At 39.1% G+C, this 20,315-nt stretch overlaps 1 protein-coding gene across 3 annotated transcripts in view; it reads right to left on the minus strand.

Moving 5' to 3' along the window:
- Nucleotides 1–20,315, minus strand: part of RNASEH2B (ribonuclease H2 subunit B) — a 42,482-nt gene that overhangs the window by 16,657 nt on the left and 5,510 nt on the right. For 2 of the 3 annotated variants that reach the window (XM_040054737.2, XM_040054735.2), the window contains exons 2-6: nt 14,764–14,835; nt 11,747–11,854; nt 9,441–9,517; nt 6,768–6,888; nt 843–907 (exon numbers count right to left, since the gene is read on the minus strand). In XM_040054737.2, the coding sequence (XP_039910671.1) occupies nt 843–907; nt 6,768–6,888; nt 9,441–9,517; nt 11,747–11,854; nt 14,764–14,835 (443 nt within the window). The remainder of the gene's footprint in view (nt 1–842; nt 908–6,767; nt 6,889–9,440; nt 9,518–11,746; nt 11,855–14,763; nt 14,836–20,315) is intronic. The other variant, XM_040054736.2, reaches the window with a different exon arrangement.

Genomic DNA, 20,315 nt, shown 5'->3' on the forward strand with positions numbered 1-20,315 from the left:
CTGCATCCAACAGAGAGAGAACTGTCAGACGAAGATATTTTCAACAATGCAAACAGGTACCTGTTCACGTGTAAATAATCAGGTAACCATTGCAAAATAGGTATTCATTCCCATACCTCATCACTGCAGAAAGTGGACTAGATTTTGTGCTTGTACTGATTAACTTAAAAGACAAGGCCTCCTCATCATGTGATGCATACCATCTTTTTCTATGGTGTGGCATCATATTAAGGGCACATGTGCACGAGTAAAATGAAATTCACCTTCTTTATACCAAAACAAAGACCCCATCAAACTTAGCTTTAACACTAGTTTATCTCTGGCATTCTGTACAGACCCCTTGAACACCATGACTGGATCAGGGTATAGCAACCAAACCAGCATCATTCTGAGTGAACTCTGCCAAAACTTCAGGAAACACATTTGTAGCACAAAACCAAGGCACTTCTGTCCAGCTTCAAAGCATGGCAGAATTGAGAAGCTGTGACAATCAAAACTCTCCTCTAGCCCATCTAGGAAAAGGACAAAGCAAAAGCAAAGTTCCCACCTTACGGAAGACCTACAGCAATATGCTGACAGCTTCTTCTTCCTACCCACACCCCACAAGCCCCTTTCATGGCCAGTCCCATAAAAAAGAGAAATGCAACAAGCTTGTTAATATCCCTAACACTGGATCACATTCCCAAGTGGAGCAACTTCACTGTGACGTTTGTCCTTTTTGGACAGGACACATACCTTGAACTGAGTCACTGCACATGGCACCAATGCAAACATGAACAAGCTAATAAGCATTTTCATTTTAAACATATAGCAATTTTTAAAGCAAAAGAGAAACACAATACCTTTTTCTTTAACCACTTCAGTGTCTTCTCTTGGCTGTATTTGTGGAATTTCTGACCGCCGATCTCTGAGAAAAAACAAGCAAGGGGAAAAAAGTCATGTCTGGTTTGGATTGCATTTTCAATACCTTTAAAATCTTTTAACTTGTAGATAAAATATAAAAGTTAATTTGCATCTTGCACATGTTTGATATCAGGGCAACAAGTTTCAAAAAATACTGGAAGCAAAAAAAATAAACAGACTGAGCTGATACAAACAAGTCTGAACAATTTGATAGTTCTTTAATTAGAACCTAATGCAGCAAAGCAAAGATTTTATTTATTTATGTGTACTCTTGGGTTCCCTTAATTCACTAAAACTCTTCTCAAGCCCTTGTAGTTTTACTTCACCTTTACCAGCCTATGTCACCAGACTGGTGATTTTAACTACATAGTTCACAACACAAAATGTTGGTTCCACGATTTTTTTTTTTTTTTTTTTTTTAAACAACAGATTATCTTAAATCTTTACGTACTGAATTCCAGCACCTAGTAAGGGGCCAGGACAGAGAGTTGGTTACTGAAGCTAAACCATCCACCTCTTCAATAAACCCTTTCTCTATCTGTTCTCCTCTCTCATGTCAGAGTGACTAAAGCAGAATTTTTACTTCTATCCCACTTTTACATAATTCAATATAATGTGAAAGGAAAAAAAAAAGAATCTAAAATAGTGAAACTTACTCCTTGTGGGAGGAATTATGATTCACTCATGAGTTATGGAGCAACACAAATTAACTTGATGATATAAGAATTTCAGAGAGTGCTTCCCCTGTGATAACGAGGGCATCATGAACACTTGCTATCCACATGCAATCAGTAATCTGGAGATACATGAGCTCAAAACACCCAGGAAAGGGAAAATTACAAAGGCTCGGGGAAATTTCAGTATAAAAATTCAGTTTTAACTCAGAGAAAGCTACATTTGGGAAATGGAATCAGATGCCTAATAAGATTTCACAGGAGATTTTGGAGACTGCTGCTTCAGTCTTTTTCTTTAACAGGTATTTCAGTAAGTTTTAATCTCCTGTATACCATTCCCATAAATACCTACATCTGTTTCATGTCATTTACTGATACAGTGTCATATTCCAACACTCATTTCATGGATTTTCCTTCTCCCTTGGCAAACAACAACATATTATTTATGATTCCTTCAGCATTTCCTTCTTTGGGGTTTATTTTGGCTCCTCCAAATTGCACACAAACAGTGAACTATTATGTGCTCTTTCTGTATGCATGGCAGGGGGTATGGAGAGGTCGAGGAAAGCTGTTTGCAAGAAAAAAGTTTAAATCTGTCTCAATAGTTGTACAATAGAAAAATACAAAAAATCTTCCGAGCAAAAATGAAAAATACACTAATATACACTGCTTTATGACGAGTTGCAGGTAAAACAATTAGCTGTGACATTGTTGGCTGCAGGCTTTAGAACTCAGAAGTTTCTAAATGGCTCTGAAAGAAAAGAAGCAGAAAATGGAGAAACATTCTGAATACTTGAACCTGCTTCTCAAAGGGCTAACGTGGTTTGGGTTCAAGTATAGTGAGTGCAATTCATGGATTCCTCTCTTATCTAAGAAAGTTCGAGGAAGGGACATCCTCTGGGCACCATCCCCCAACCCATGCTGAAAAGTAATTCTAGTCTGGATTCTCAGGCAGACTCCCCCACAACAGCATGATTCAGAGTGACTCAGGGAAAGGAAATGTAGAACTGTGAAGCCATTTTCATTAAAACATGTGAAAAATAATTACACTGAACCCTTCAGAGATCACTTTGTTTGAAAATATTTTGTGTGCTTGACAGTTTTGACTATTAAACTCTAGAAACTGACAATATTTGAGACCTCTGAAGAATTAAAGTGAGTTATGAAAGTCACAAACTGCTGACAAAAGGATTCAATATTGGAACGTGGATTTAACATGTGATGCACATTTGATATTGGTGAGAGTTAGTGACTACATTTGATAATATGAGTATATATTGGAAAGCCTTTTGTTCCCTAATGTGTCTGGTGCCTATAAAACTGGTCTGAGACATCTGGAAAGATTGGGTTTGAGAAATACAGATGGAATATAAGTGGTTCTACAATTAAATAATATGTTCAGTGATCGGGTAATCGCTATGTAGACTTGGAAGTTTCCCTGATGTATTGTTGAGCAAACTGCCTAAAGCACATTTTAAAATCCATTTTCTCAGTGTTTTCCATAACTCTGAAACTTATATGGCCCCTTTTTTCCTACCTTCTGGGAATACAAGCTTGGCTATATTATTTAGTTATTCTAATCAGGTAAGTTTTCTTGGCTCTTCATGTTAATCACATCAGACAAGATCACAGCGCAGCTTTTGCCTTGCAAAATGCAACAAAGAGTAACACTCTAGAAGTGGAATTCATAACCCTTTCTTAAACCTTCTCTACTGTACATGCAATCCAATGTCGGAATTTATTAGCAAACAACCTGCCTCACCCAGACATAGTGAGCTGTAACACACCCTTTCCACAACTACTAAAGCAGGTAATTCAGAATTCAATTCAGCTAAATGAATTTTCAGTGCCCTTCAAGAATGAGGCCAGAGAAGGTGGATTTTCTGCTAATTCAGTAAGTGTAAACTGTGAGTGCTCTGGGGTAAGAATTTGTTAGACAGATGTTAAATGCCTTAAGACTAAATGAAGAGTGAAATAATTACGTTGTTAAGTTCTGTCAAGCAGAACAGAGCTGCAGAAGCCTTAACACAACTGATATTTCTTGCTCTAATTCTCTACTCCTTAAATGAAAAAGGCTACAAAGTGGACAACAGATCTTAAGAGCCAGAAAAGAATGAGTACCTGAAGTCATAATGCTGGAATTTTTTACAAGCAATAAAAGACATGAGAATATGAAACACATAGAAGTGGATTAAACAGAAAGGTGATGTGTGCAGGACAGGCAAGCAAGTGCCAATGGGTTTGTTGCATAACAGTACTCTCGGTGTTCTAAAAAAAGAAAGAAATCCTAAGAACAAGCCCCACTGTAACCCAATCCAAACCTGAACAAGAAAAGAAGTAGCAGGTACGTGCCTGGGAAAATCCAAGAACATCACATAAAGCTGATGTGTGTGTGTGTGTACAGCTTTTATGACAAAAGCATTGTTCACCTCACATTTCAAAACAAAACCCAGGAAGTGAGCACACCTTTAACAACTAATATAATTCGTTGGCAAAACAATACAAACTTATAGGTGTACATAATACATTACTTAAAATGGAAAAAAAACCAAGCAGTTCACTACTATCTAACAGAAAACAGTTTATGTGAGGATGCTCCGACAGATAACAACTGTAAATACCGTATCAGAATGAATACAGAAGTTAGACCAAGACACAAGATCTTGTCTATAGCAAATACTTTTTTTTAAAAGTTTTGTTTTGGGAACATAAACACTGCCATAAGGTTGTACTGTTGTTTGGAGGAATTGCCCACTGAAAAAATAATCCAGAACTTGTCCTAAATTCCTATGCAGACTTAGGTTTGACAGCCAAAAGGATGTGGCACCATTTTTTACCTTCTCAGATGGGTGACCAACCTGACCTCCATTATGACAATGTGATCCACTTAGTGGATGAGGGAAAGGCTGTGGATGTCATCTGTCTAGACTTCTGGAAAGCATTTGACACTGTCTCCCACACCATCCTACAGAAGCTGGCAGCTCATGGCTTGGACAGGTGAAAACCAGTCTGGGTTGCCAGGCCCAGAGAATTGTGTTACATCCAGTGGGCAGCCAGCCACTAGTGACCCCAGGGCCAATTCTTTATCTAATATCTTTATCAATGATCTGCACGGGGGGATTGAGTGCACCCTCAGTCAGTTCACAGATGACAGCAAGTTGGGCAGGAGTGTTGATTTGCTGAAGGGTAGGAAGGCTCTGCAGAGGGATCTGGAAAGGTTAGATTGATGAGCCTAGACCCAATGGCATGAGGTTCAACATGGACAAATGGCAGGTTCTACACTTGGGTCAACAAACAACAAACCTCTACAGCACTACAAGCTGGGGGCAGAGTGGCTGAACATGACCTTCAGTGTGCTCAGAAGGCCAATGGCATCCTGGTCTGTATCAGGCACAGTGTGACCAGCAGGACCAGGGCAAGGATTGTACCCATCAGTACTGGTGAGGCCACACCTCAAATGCTGTGTCCAGTTCTGGGCCCATCACTCAAGGACACTGAGGTGCTGGAGCGTGTCCAGAGAAGGGCAATGGAGCTGGGGAAGGGTCTGGAGCACAAGTCCTTTGAGGAGCAGCTGAAGGTGCTGAGGGTGTTTAGTCTCAAGGAGGCTCACGGGGGACCTTATTGCTCTCTACACCTAACAGAAACACAAAGGAGTTGCTCTGAAGCGGGGGTCGGTCTCTTCTGCCATGTCTCAAGTAAAAGGACAAAAGGAAATGGCCTTAAGTTGCACCAGAAGATCTTTGCGTTAGATATTAGAAAAATTTGTTCACTGAAAGGGTGGTCAGGCCTTGGAATAAAGTGCCCAGGTCAGTGATGGAATCAGTCTCTGGAAGTATTCAAGAGGAATCTGGACATGGCACTTGAAAATACGGTTTAGGAGTGATTACAGCAGTGCCAGGTTGACACTTGGACTAAGCCATCTTGAAGGTTTCTTCCAACTTTGATGATTGCGTCATTCTGTACACAGAAGTTTAACAGCTCTTCTCTCACCCTGGCTACTTATCCCATGTTAGACAATTAATTTGTAGGGCACAGCAATTGCCTGAAAGCTTAAAAATATTTTTTAATGGAAATATTTGTCACTTCATGAGAAGGCAAAAGGGGTTTTATATTTCACATGCACCTGTCCTAAAGAAGCCTTCTCAAAAGTCAGAACTCACCAGAAGGAAAAGATTCTTTGGTCTAAATGATACAAAATGTAACTAAATGTTTCTGTAGGTTCTTCTGGAAAGCAGGAGGAATAGTAATATTCCTCCATAATTATGTGTTTACGGAAGCACGTAATTCCAACTACCCCAATCCCAAACAGAATGTGACAACAGCCTTCCCACCTAGATTTTCTGCTCCCTTGTGAAAGTGAGCATTTTCACTAGAAACATGTCTTGCCCTGAAGTTCAAATGCAAGCCTAAGTAGAATGTTATTTAAAGGACAGACAAAAACCCCTTGAAGTCTTGCACATTTTGCAAACCTGCAAAAATAATGTCATGCTCCTGTCCCTCTCCTAGAAAATACATATTGTCCTGAAATAAAATGAAAGCCCCCACACCAAAGGGAATTCTGAGCAAAGGTAAACTATGTACAGAATTGATAGGTTGCAAACTTTTTCCATTTGCATTTTCTCCCTCATATACTTATGCATCACAATTTTTTTATTTTAAAACAATTGAGTTTTTAGCTTTAACCCACAACACTAAATTATGCAAAGCCAGAAAACTTGTGTTCTCCTTTCTCAGCAACATATTCATTCTTCTCCAGTTTTTTTCTACTCGTTTCAATGCTTTGTGACAAAGGATGAAAAAAAGTAAAACGGACTACTTCCATGCCTATCCTACACTAAATAATGAATTTAGAGAAATTAATTAAAATTGTGATCCAAGTCAAAGAGAGTTCACAACATATACAATAATGTCAAGAAGCCAGCTCTGACTGGTTTATAATTTGTATGACAACTAGCAATAAGACTGTATGAGTTTTTCAGAGTTGCGGCAGTTGATCCACACATTTCTATTCACAAGACTGCAACGACAAGCTCTAAGCCTATGCTTCTGTTTTTGAAGTACAGCTGAGTCCAGCACTTTGGTTGTTTGGTAAAGCAAAAAACAATATTTAAATCTATCTTGTAATGAGGTGACACTAACATATTGAGTCTTTTTTTTTTGTCCTCCTTTGCCCCCGCCCCTTTTTTTCACCTTTTTCTTCTGTTACTTGCTGTATATACCGTTTAACATCTGCACACTTCAGCAGCAATGGGCAGCTAGGGTATTCTGAGTCTAGCACAACTTGATCAAGTGGCTGGAACTTTCCTTGCTGCTGAAAATACATCAAAGGGATTACAAAAGCATTACTAAAATGTTAAGACACATATAATACACACTACACATATGTATATAAATATATATGCATGAAATGGCCATAGTTTTAAAATAAAGGATTTAAAGAAGATCGTATTTTGAATGGTAACACATGACACGTTCAGAAACTGATTATAAAGCAAGCTATAAATATTTATTTCAGACCAGTAAATACCTGCAAAATGCTGAACTCTTCAAACACTGCACTTAAAAAGCCAAATTTAAAACAACATGGGGAGAAACTAATGTGAAGTACAGCGGGATTTTTTGGAAGATGACATAAGACACAGTAGTCAGTGTGTGCCAATAGTGTTTTAGACCAAAACCTGCTGGATTAAACCCAGTGTCATAACTTCCATTCAAATTTTGCTTTTCCTTCCACAAAGATAAATCTCAAAGGAGCAGGGCAGCTTCTGGAACACAGTATTAACCTTTCACCTCCACAAAGTCAATTCCAGTTTGGCCAGAGTAGGGATATAAAGTGATTTTGGCACAACTTAAATAGCCCCACACATGACAGAACCATCAAACAAATTTTGCCATTGCCAGACAATGCATAATCATTCAGCATGGTTTGGCACAACTGGCAACCTTCCCTTTGGAAAGGTCCTTTAGTGCATCAGTACAAAGACTCTGTGAGCTTCTCATACTTAGAGAGTGCGTGGTCTCTGGAGCCAAGGCTGAACTCATTATACTGGTCAGCATGAAAAAACCCACTTGGGGTACACTGCTTTCATTATTAATTAATACTCTTTCTAGACACTCAGTGGCTTAATAAAACTAACCATCTATTGTTAAATCACAAGAAAGACAAGAAAAAAATCCCAAACAAACACACAAAAAGCAGAACCAAGAAAGTATTTAGAGGGTTTTTTCTCCTTAAAAGGGAAAAGGCACAATAACCGTGGTGAAAATAAGTTAGGAGACACAAAAACAGAACTGCAAAAAGCTCTTTCTTATAGATAACTTACCTGCTTGTGCTCCAAAGCAAGACAGCTACATTTACATCATGCATGGGCACAGAGCTTAAGCCAAGAAAGGGGCTGTATAGGAGATGGCTCAGCTCAGAGACACACCAAGCAATCCTGCACCACACTATCAAAATCAAAGGACAGTGCAAAGGATGATTCTATGATATCCATTTCTTCAAGCTGGAAGTGATTGTGCTGCTTTCAGGCTAACCCTGCCACAAGACTGCAGAATACACGAACTTAGGCAAGGCACTGCAGGAATGCATTTGCCCATTTTTAGGACCCAGAATTGCATTTATCTGGCATCAAGCCTGACCTAGAAAACCAGAAAACAATGTACCAAAAAAGTGAAGGGCAGCACAGGACTCTTCCCATGCACAGAAACAGCAGCAGAAGCTGTCCTTTACTCAGGTTACCTCAACACCCCTCCACATTAAGAGAGGAGATTTACTACTTCCCTAATTTAAGTTTGATATAAAGCTTTCTAAGGGATGATGAATTCAGAGTGCAGTGCCCAGGGAACAAGCTGAACTACTTGTGGAATGACCTCTTCTGATGGAACATCATGACCACAGAAATACAGAATACATCTGCACACCCTATACCTTAAATAATTAAAAAATCATTACAGAACAGTAAGTTACTATTACAATGGTATAGGGAGACTTTATTTCTTCACCATAAGAAAATTGTTCTCTGCACTCCCCACTTGCAATCTAAAGCAGAAAATAGAAACCAACCTTGTACAAATTCTTTTAGAACAAAAACTCTTAGGATGCATAAAGTGAAACCATTGTCGCCACAAAACAAACAAACAAACAAACACAAGAATAATAAAAAAACCCACACACAACAAAAAACCCCAACATTTCCATTTTATTTTGTGCCCCTTTTTTCACAGACTGCTTATTAAAAAATAAAATCACTAAATTTGCCTATGAATTTTGATATATTTCAGAAATTTAAGCGATGCTTTGCTACACTCAAATAAATCAATGAAGCCATTTTTAAATTACCCTGGTTTTGGATACTTGATCATCCCATTGCTGTTCTATGATATGGCATCTCTACAAACATTGTTTCCTTTCAAGTTCAAACTGCCACAGAAATGTTTCTCCTTCCTCCTCCTTAGCATCCACATTTTTCTTTCTTTTTCCCTTCTTTCCCAAAATAACCATTTCACTGATGTCTCAGAAAGGGCACTAGTTTGTTTTGATCTGATGACATGTCAGCACTTTAAATTCACTGGTTCTGGGACAGGCTCTCACAAAAAGACAAAAGAGATTCTCTTCTCTTAAAAAAGATGATTAGTGCTTGTTGAGATTGAAAGCTGACTCTTGTAACATAATTTACCAACCAAAAACCTCGATGCAAACAAAAATACTTCTAGGTATTAAGATAATTCTGCTTTAAATGCAAATAAATTTCCATTATTAAGGAAGCCGCTCGTTGTAAAATTAACATAACTTCTGCAGAACTAAAGTCAGAAATAATGTTTTCTCCTGAGAATTCCAGAGAAAAAAAAATAAAGCAAGCTTACCTCTTTGTCTGCCTTTATGAGGTAGTAAAGTATCAGAAATAAAGGGTCCATTGGTGTAACAAACAGCAGGCGCCCATCTAGGCCAACAGACATGCAAAAGTAAGCTTACACAATACATTGACTTTTCGGGGCTTTAGGACATTTTTTAGAGTGTGAACAATTGGGTTTTTTTAATAAAACAAACAGAAAAAAATAATTTCTAATTTTATATTAAAAATGCAGAGATAACTCAATTCTCTACCCTGCCAAACCAAAGCACAAGCTCCACTTCAGGACTTCTACTTCACGTAGTCTTGAGTTTTGCCTTTTTACTGGACTGTATTAAAACCAGCAAAATTGAAGCTGCCCTCTGTTGGCAGATTTGGGGGCAACCGAAATTGGTTTGGGATACCAGAGGTATCCAGCAATACTCCACCTCTAACACTGGGCAAGGCAACGCTGCACTGGCAGAAGCCATGGGCAGGACAAGAAAGAATTTCAAGGGGTAGTTAAGTGAGAGCTGCCTTCATCTGTGAAGAGAGAATCTGATGCAGTCTCCTCATAGAACAAAATAGATCAGAAAACACGGCTCAGTGTGTTGCATTCAAGGTTACACACGAAGGAAAAACTTGGTCTCCCGTTGAAACAGACACCTCTGCCCATCTGGAGTTCATTGCAGGACAATGGCTTAGCCAGGCTTTTTGTATAACTGCAGATAATTGGAAACAATGTAACATCAAGGAAATTCACTAATGAGACCAAATAATTGATGACAATTTGACAGTAATTAGCAAACCAAAAGCAAATAAATGTAATTTTTTTTTGTTTTAAATCACATGATTAAGATAATCAAAGTAAAGGAAATCCTATTATGATGGCCCTAAAACTAACAGAAGATCATGTGGGAAGAATGTGGTTTGGGCAAAGCTGATTTCCAACCTATCGTGTATTACCAATATGATGCTCCATTTGAGGCAAAGCAAGCATCAGGACTAATTACAAATACAAAAGCTTTGAAATTGAATTCAGAAGGAAAAAACCCCCACTAACCACTTTCTACCAAACCTTCAGGAAGAGTTATTTTAGTTTGTTCTAAAGATTCAGACTCACCAGAGGTGTGTAAAGATCTCTGCCCCTCTCTGCAGATAACAAGATAATTTATTTTAACTGCAAACACACAATTTTTTTTTGTGTTGTTCTTCTCCTGACCGTTTCAGAGATACAGCAGCCCTAATACTCAGGAACAATTTTTTCCATTGTATTTTTTTAAAGAACACTGAGCGCATGATTTCTTAAGGCAACTGCTTCCCAAGGGCCAAAATAAAGGTTAGAAAGGGGGAGAGAAAATACAACGCGGACCTAATTGGGAGCAGGGAGCAGACCCAGGCTGTTGGCTCACCCCCAAGACAGAGCAAAGAAAAGCTCAGAGACATACTGCTAGCATTGCTTTATGTGCCTGCAGAGGATGTTTAAAAGTTTGCACACTCTTTGGGACATTACTTTTAAAGAAGGCATATGTCTGGAAGGGTTGCTTTTATCTATTACTATAAATGGACTTTTTTTTTCTAATGAAAAGGAATAAAATAAATATACCTTAATCTCCTGAATTAATACTTATGGACATGCCGGTCTGTGGACATGCTGGCAGAGAAACACTGCTACAATAACATCCTTACTGAAAAGGGATTGTGAAAGCTGTCACAAGCAAGTTACACAAGTTTCCTCCTCATTTTCAGAGAGGAGAGCAGGATCAGAGGATGTCCAGGGTAGCACAAAGCAGCTGCCTTCAGAGAGAACACTGAAGTGGCAGCTTCAGACAGCAGGCCTCTCCTGAGAACCCAGCACTTAGGCTGGGACTACAGAGGTAATTTAAAGAACACAAGGCCATACATTCCAGTGCTTGGAGCTCTAAACCATCACTTTGTTGGCTAGCTAAGCCTTCCAGACCTTTCTTTTCCTTCCCATAGGATAATACATATTAACTTACACAGAGGACTTGCTGGTGTGATTGACAAAGAAAGCTAACTATCTTATGGCACTTCAGTTTAAACACAATTGAATTACTTACCCCTCCTTCCCCCTTCAAAAATGACAAATGAACATCTGTCTAATTGAGGCTGCCAAAGGCAACCTTTTAAAGAGAAATGACAAAGCCCCCAGCCCTGGTTAAATCCATATGGCAAATGAGTCTATCAGAAGGTGGGGATATGACACAGCATGTCTCAAAACAACTAGGAAAAACACCTGTAAATTTACTAGAAGAGAGAGGGAAGGTCTGTGTACAAACATTGGTTAAAGATGGGGGAAAGACACATTATCCAACTCACCTTGTTGAACAGTCTGACCTATAAACCAGGAACGACATTCCTCGTGAAAAGCTTTTACTTCAAACAGCTGCTGTGCACCACTATTGAATAAGTAAAGGGTTGCTTCCCCTGTTGAAAAGAAATCTGGTTTGTGTTTGTAAGCTTTCAGAAAAATCAAAAGAATACCCAATATGTTTGAAGAATGCGCCTTATATACATACAGACACACAAACATACACACAGTCTACATAAACTCACTACAAAGAGAGCTCAGACAAAAAACACTATTATATACAGATGTTCATTTACCAGCTCTATAAACGAAACTGAATTTGAATCAATAAATAAGATGTGTGAATAGTTCATCTTACAACGCAAAGCCTTTGATCCAAACCCAAATCAAAATCACTCAAGAAATCAGCTTTTTTTCTGCAGTGAAGGGGGAAGGTGGAAAACAAGAGAATTCCCTCTCCTTCCATTATGTTTGTCTTGAGGATATTGGACTCTGGGTTAGAGGAACAAAAGTCTCAAACCTTTCATGGACAATTTGAAATACTCTTTTTTTCTGAACCAAAATGGATTGTGATGACTCTATGGGTAGACATATGAAGTAAACAAGGAAGGTAGAAGAAATTGGTATGAAGTGCCCATCAGAACTTCAATAGTAGGGAAAGGAAAAGGAAAGGTTTATTTTAGGTCATCCCATAACACAGCTCTACCATTTCATATTAGTTTTGGGTTACAATGAAAGGGTGACAAACACATTGCAAACAAGGCTGGCATTTTCCATATCTGAAATGGGAAGTTGCCACAACTGCAGAAGGTGTCACTGAAATGTGGTCTGATGAGTCTGTTGGTTGGACTGCTTCTATCTTGTTATCAATCCATCTTCAAGAAACAAGAGCAACTACAGCAGGGCTGTCCTGCTCAGAGCACATAAACTGCAAAGCCGCGGTGACTTGCAGATCATGGGCTGGCCCAGAGAAGCCTCAGGGCAAGCCCTGAAAGCTGACATCAGCACTGCTCCTCTCAGTCTGCAGACACCCCCAGGTGTGGAAGAAAGTCAGTAAAAATGGGCACACTTCCATGAATTCCCTAAAATTACTGATAATGCATTTTTTTCCCCTTTATCCAAAAGGCTGACCAGATGTTTAACCTCACTTAAGGATATAATTTCAGTACTCTGATAATTTTTCTTTTGGGTAGGGGAGGAGAGGAGCAACAAGTAGTCATAAGGGGGAGCAGAGGTTTAAACCATTACCACGTGAACCCTCAACAAGGGTCTACACCACAGTTTGATCAGCACCATATCAAACTACTCACAGAAGTGCTGACTGAACAACTTAAGACGCCTACCAGGGAGTGTGCTAGCCAAATCCACTGGTGAGCTACGAAATTGTGGGAAAAGGGCCCTTCTTACTACTTAAGTATAGCTCCCTAATTTATGTCATTATGCTAGAAGGACAATCACCACAGGTTCCCTACAGTATTGTTAGACAGGAACTCCAGGGGATGAAGAGAGAACCCGGGCAGCTTTGCTCGCAAACTTCACCGATGCTTCTTGTGGTACTTCCAAATTGCAGTCTGGTCCTACTTTATAGTCTTTGTAAGGGATAGAATTTTTGTCCTTTTTACCTGTCTATATAAAGGACAAAGCATGCTTTTATTTAATAAAGTGATTAGCATGAATTCTACAGTGTGCTGAGTCCTTCAGTGCCTACTTACACAGTACTTGGCATCAACAATTCATCTGTTAGACCCAAAGGTAAGGAAAATACATTAATAGTGTGTTCTCAGTTCTTCCTTTTTCAGACTTTGTATTTATAACAGGCTACATAACCGAAAGTCTACGCAGGCCTATAAATAAGGTCCTGTAAATTCTAAAGGAACACACCCAGACAATCACTGCACTTTAGGTTTTCCCCAGAAAACTTTCCCAAGATCTCTGATTCTACAAGGTAAACAGGTCTCTTTTTACACAGAGAAAAACAAATTAACACCAATGCTTTTAAAAACATTAACAAACTACAAAGCCAATATGCTACAGCAGGAAATAATAACACAGGTGGAAAATACATGTGGCTTTATATTCCCACCGTAAATCTGAGCAATCAAGAAACAGGTAACATGATGAGTAATTGATTTTACATTCTGTATGATTGTTTTTGAAAATTTTCCTCTTTCAAGATCAAGTACGGTTACTATATTGTGACACTAAAATGCATCTGAAGACTCAGTTACACATATATATGTAAATACATATAAATACCAGCAGTCAATTTCAGACCAAAACCATAAAACTTTAATCCTCAGAAAAGAAATGAGCTTAGACAAAGAAAAGAAAAAAAAAAAAAAAAAAAATGAAAAACGTTTTTCAAACAGAATGTTAACCCTTACTCCAAGTTTCTGTTGCAGTATCACATACTCCAATTATTAATTAATCATAGAATAATTACAAATCCTTGACAAAAAGAACAATCTGACTAGAAGAAAGTAACCGTGGATGGCGGTATCATTGTATTGCCTGCATTTGCTGGTCCTTCCAATGTATTTTGAATTCAAAGTGCCTCATCCTCTGTTAAGGAGAAAAGAGACACCATGACCTGGGCCAGGAAAAGAAAATTAGATTTAAAAATAAAAAGACTCAAAAAGCTTGGTAAGTACAGCTGAATCACTTCTTCTAACTCTATTTATTTTATAGCGTAAGATGAATGCTAAGAAGCCTAAATTTGGATTTTAAAAAAACTTGGACTCAACACCCAACACTGTAAGTTCCCCAAAACTAATGCACTTTAAAACAGAACTTAAATTACACCCCTTTTTTGTGCTGCCAATATTCCTGATGAATAAACAGTTCAACCAATTAAAATTATAACAGAAATCCTAAATGTTTGCACAGCATTAGCCACCTGGCATAACCAGCAGTATCTCGGGCACTTAAGACTTGTACCTATCACCATTATTTCAGCTCTGTGAAATATGAATCTTTTGGTGGTGGAGAAAATCAACCAGGCTCATGTCACAGCTCCAGAACTTGCCTGTGCTTGGGTTGCGCAGTTTCGTAAACAAGGGTTCACTGTCAGGTGTCTTTGGGGGGTCAATAGCAGCCTCTGTAGGGGGAGAGGAAAAAGTCACAAACTTGCAAATTGTGAAGTATTTCACATCTGCTTCTCCAAGACGTTCAGAATTAATTGGATTGACACTTTTTGAAAACACACACACGCATCTGCCTAAAAATTATATGCCTCAGCCCAAATCCATCCTACCTGATCAAGGCACTTAAATTATGATTCCAGACTTCCTGGCACTCTCTGTCTGTCACAGGAAAGATATGCACCTGAGGATGATTTAGATTTTGAAAACTACTTCCCCCTAGAGAGCCTTCAGGCAAGAGAGCTCCTAAATTTGACATCCCAGTTAAGTAAGATGAACTGATATGCTGCCCTGATTAGTCACAAAGACAGTGAGAATGCTTTGGTTAGTTAGGCCAAGCACAATGTGGACATTACCCACAATGTGGGTAAAATACACATGGGAAGAAACTATGCTTTAAAGCTTTCCCGAAGTCAGATTATGCAGGAATTAGCCTACTCTAGTTATTACTTCTGTAAAAAACATGCACACTTATTTATCTGTTATGTATAAACTTGAAAAATAAAGACTGCATTTAATCCCCCCCACAAGAAAAAGCAGCTGAGAGAATGCAGCATCTCTGGCTGGAGCCCCTTACAGTTATTCTCTTTCCTGTATCTCTGAACAAACAGAAGACAGAAAGCAGAGCCGCAAAAGTAAAATTTTTTGTGAACATGAAAAAAAGAAGGAAAACAGCTACCACAAGGATGCCGACTCAAGTACAAAACCCCACATCTATAAGTATCCTCAGTTAATTATATTCTAGCCAAGTTCTCTTTGTAGGGAAAGTCTAAATTATATTTATGAAAACAACTTCCCACATCTCAGTGAAGAGCACCATGAGAGCATCATCTTTCTTAGCCTGCACACTGCCAGTTCTTCCCCAATTCCTTTCATACAGGCATTCATCAGAGCAAGGAAAATCACTACAACATTTCACATGTATAATGAGTATCCAGACCCCAGAGAATGGACTGACAGAGATCAGGCTGATGTTTGCGTTATGGTGCTGCTGGGAAAGCACAGAGGAGCAGCAGAGGCAGACTGCATGATTATCCAAAGGAATAGAAGTGCCACATTGTCCTTCCCCTTTCAGTAACATCCAGCAGTTTTGGGAAGAGGGAGCTGGCACAATTCTTTGGCAAACAGGGAAGTAGGAACAACTGAAAGTAGCTGTCCTCCACCCTGGCTGAAAGCCCAACATATCTTTAAAGGACAAGTGGTCTTCTCACACCTGGCCGTTCACTAACACCTCACGGGCCAAAAAAACCCCCCCAAAAAACCTGCACAAATAACTCTCAACCTTCATATCCACTCCTTGTAATTCAGTTGTGTCACCAACAGAAGTTGTCCAGATAAAGATATATGCAGGACACAAAAAACAACTGTGTTTAGTGATAAAAGTGTGGGAGGGTAATAATTCTCAAGAGTTATTCAGAGAATTTAAAGTAATTTTCTTCCCTTCAATACTTAACTGAGTCTTCAGGCTTGAAAAAGTGCTTCAAGAAGTTTCAATATAAGTTGGGGGCTTTAAATGGAAGAAGTCTGTATTGCTAACCAGACTTGCTTCATATGTTGATATATAAACGCATGGTTGTCAAGCTACATTTGCCCTGGCAAAGGCGACTTTCCAATTTCTAGAGCTGTGTATATTTCAATTCTTGACCACAGTTTAACATTAGTGTATTTTTTGTTACTTTTTAAAACACTGAAGTGATTAATGATAGCGAAAGAAACACACTGCATGTGTTTACTTTGATGTGTCTCACATGAACATGTTAAAATATACACAGTAAATGTGAGTTTCAAAATTTAAAACAAAAAGCAAAACAAAAAAACCCCAAAGGAACTTTCAGCGCTCACTTGCCCTGCTTTCTTCATGCATAGATTGATGAGCCCTGGGAATGAGTCCAGCTGAGCCTGAAGTTGCGTCTTGTCAGCAATTAAGTCAAAAATCCTTCCTCATTTTTTGCTGTTTTTAATGACATTTGCATCTTTACTAGGTTGAGATGTTCTCTTCCTAACCTGCTAGTAACACACCGAATTCATCCATCCCTGCTAAGCCTGGGAGACACCTGTAAGTAGGGAGCACTAAGCGTAACAAACCCAAGGGATACCGCGTCTCTTCTCTTCCCCATCAACCCTCTACCTCCCCAACCCAGATAAACACCCTCCTTCACCCAGGCCTGCCCCACGCTATCCCAGGCTCAGCACTCCCTGCTCTGCCCCTCTGGCCCTGCCCTTCCCCATGCGGAGAGCAGCACGGCTCTGCCCACGGAGCCCTGGTGCTCCACAGGCTCCAAGGGGTTCACTCATCACTGCACAGAGAGCAGCAGGGATCAAACCCTAACAAGCAGTTCGAGTCGCAGGCTTCTGTCCCAGTATCTCATGGCGAGGGGATCAGAGCGTACATCACACTCCCCACACAGCTGCCACGGAAAATAGTTTGCCTGAAGGGACACGCACACGCACAAGGAGAAGGGAAGGACTGGGCAAAGGCAAAAGTGGTTTCTTTGAGTTTCTTTAACATTCAATTTCCTCAAAATGTAGGCAATATTCCACTCCATTTCCAGGGGCATCTGAAGTATATTTTTGTTATAGATTGGCTTTACTATATGTCAAGTTGGCAGACAAAAAAAGAAGCAATTGGGAGAATGCCTGCTTGGAAAACTGGATGCGGTATTAATATGGCCTTAAGGGTAAAGAAGGCCCTATTTATCTGAACTTAAATACTTCATGGCTAGGAAAATGCTGAGCAAGGGATTTTTGTAGTTAGGTGTCCAAACCTAACTTATTTGTGTTCTGGACTTTAGCCAGGAAAGGTAACTGGATTTCTTTAATGCCATTACATTTATCAGTCCTTGTATTTCAGCAAGGATCTCTTATAGCTAAGTAAACACAGGCTTCTTAAAAAGCAGTACTGTAGCAAAAGTAGAGTTAAACTACGTTGGGATTTTTTTTTTTCAATTTTAAGGCTCACCTCCAGATAAGAAATCACCCTACAGAAAATAAACAGGAAAAAAAAGTAACATTACAGGAAGAGCTGTTTTCTTAAATTCCAAAGAAAAACATCAGATGATTTTCACCATGCTTATTACAACAGTTCCCATAGCTCAGCCCTGAGAAACTTGTTCATCTACAAGAACACTTGGAGGGAGATAGGTAAGACCTTTCTGAACAATACACTCTCTACCAACAGTGACCCACAGTCAGGTCAGCTTACTAACACATGTCATTACAGCATGAATTTCTCCTAGGACAACATACATGACAATGATATAAAAAACTGATAGAAGGGGACAGAGGGGCTCAATTAATCCTGTCTCAAGGAGGCATCTCAGCCAGCAAGTCTTTAAACTGTCTGGGAAGACAGAATGCAGACAATTCCAGGAGGTAGCTGAAGAAAAGAAGAAAAGATTATTGAGTTTCATGGAGGTCAGACATACAACCAGGCAAATTCTATAAAATACATAAACACAACGAAGTGAAAATGAACCAGCTTTCAAAGAATTTCTGGCAATAAATTCTTCCACAATGGATAGATATGAGGCACTAATGAATCTGATCATTAAAACAAAAAAGCGTTACCTGGTACAGCAACATAAATAAATTGAAAAATAGTGTAAAACTCCCACCAAGATGCATGAAACTGTTATGGTTGATGCAAAGTCTATTCACCTCCTTTTTTAAAAAATGCTTATAGAATACTATATATAACAGACTAATATCAAGTTATATGGAATTCCCATGCAAAAAGTTGCCAGCCAAGCAAGCAAAAAGGCTGTAAATATCTGTCAAATGTGTAAGAGGAAAAAACCCTCTGAGAGCACAAATTTCCCAACTACCACCACCCTGCAAAGAAAAAAGGACTATTTAAGTCTGGAAATATAGTTAAGATTTCATTTAAAAACAGATATTAAGCCATACGTCACCTACACAAGTCTTTTCCATTCCCTTCTTAACTTCTAACTGTGCATGAAAGGTGTGTCAGAAGGAGACATTATGATGGAGTCCATTAAACAGACATTTTATGGAAGACTTTAAACTATTTAGCCTAAGGGTACAGATAGGTTAGATCTAATAAACGTTTTATTTGTGTTCTTTTTAGAATCTCAACCCTCACAAAAATGGCTTTAATTCAGTATCCATGTCCTTTGTTGTGTAATGTGCCCTGAAAAAAGCCCAGTGAAAAATAACTAATAAGTCTAGTACTTTGTATCACCCAAATTTTAGATAATTTTTTTAAGTTACAAGGTCCTTAACTGCAAGCATAATAAAAGAATTCAGGTATGCACAGATTACGGATACAGTTTCATAAATGGCTTCAAATGACCCAGGATCACACGCCATAGAAAAGTGCAGTCCCGGAGTCCCCAGCTCTGCTCCCTTCTTGTTTTACATCTCTGATGCTTTTTTTCCACCAAAACTAGCAATCACACAGCCTCACAGCAAGTCAGCTCAGTTCACTCATGCAGCTGAGAAGTAACCAGCCACAACAAAGAAGTAGAAAACTTTCAATCCTACCAGTAAGCTCATCGGAACAAGAGACAGAACCCACAGCAGGAGCAGATGGTACTGAATATATCCTACTCCACATGTGACACAGGTGTCTTTGATCAGTGCACACTTATTAGAAAACTAGATCATACACAAATTTACAGAGTTGATAAAGCAGGAGATGAACCACAGGTCTATATTGTTGCTTCCTTGGCTCACAATACTCTGGGGAGCATTGAACAGAACACAGCTCGATTCACCTCTGCAACCAGCCAATATTTTGCAGGTATTTTACATAGAGGGTATGGGTTTGTACTTGCCCACACTTGATTTTTGGAAATGATCTTGTTATTCAGATATGTAGACTTGATGTTACCTCACCACCTTACTCCTTCTTTGACCGTACATAGGACTCACTTCAGTAAGGGGACTTTTGCCACCCCTATTGTAAAAGACAGAATGGTTATCAGCTCGGTAATCATGGCATTTATTATTTGGTGCTCTAAGGCAACAATGTTCAATGTGACATAATTTAGAACATTCTACAGTAAAACACAGTATCTAAAAATGGCACTGTTTTCTATGTTGACCACAACTTCATAAAGAAATGCTACTTGACAGTTTGAATGGTCTTTTGCTCCAGGACACAGCTATGCGACACAGCTAAATTTCAAGACTTAAGCTTGAGAGCATCTTTTGGCTTCCCCTTATGCTGGCACAATTCACTTCTTAGCCAAAAAAACCATCATGTTCATGGACTCACTAGCAGCAATGGACAGTACTAATTCATCCATTACTGAAGCGTAGATGCTTGGCACAATGTGCAGAGTCTCAGCTGAATAAAGGGGAGGTCAGTCTTGAGAAGTTCAAGAACTGGTTATCACTTGAAAGGATAAAAAACTACAGATTTCACTTCTCAATATTTATAGGGTCAGCACTGGTGCAGCTGTATTACCGGCTG

This window comes from Hirundo rustica, chromosome 2 (genome assembly GCF_015227805.2).
Source record: "Hirundo rustica isolate bHirRus1 chromosome 2, bHirRus1.pri.v3, whole genome shotgun sequence".
Taxonomy (NCBI): Eukaryota; Metazoa; Chordata; class Aves; order Passeriformes; family Hirundinidae; genus Hirundo; species Hirundo rustica.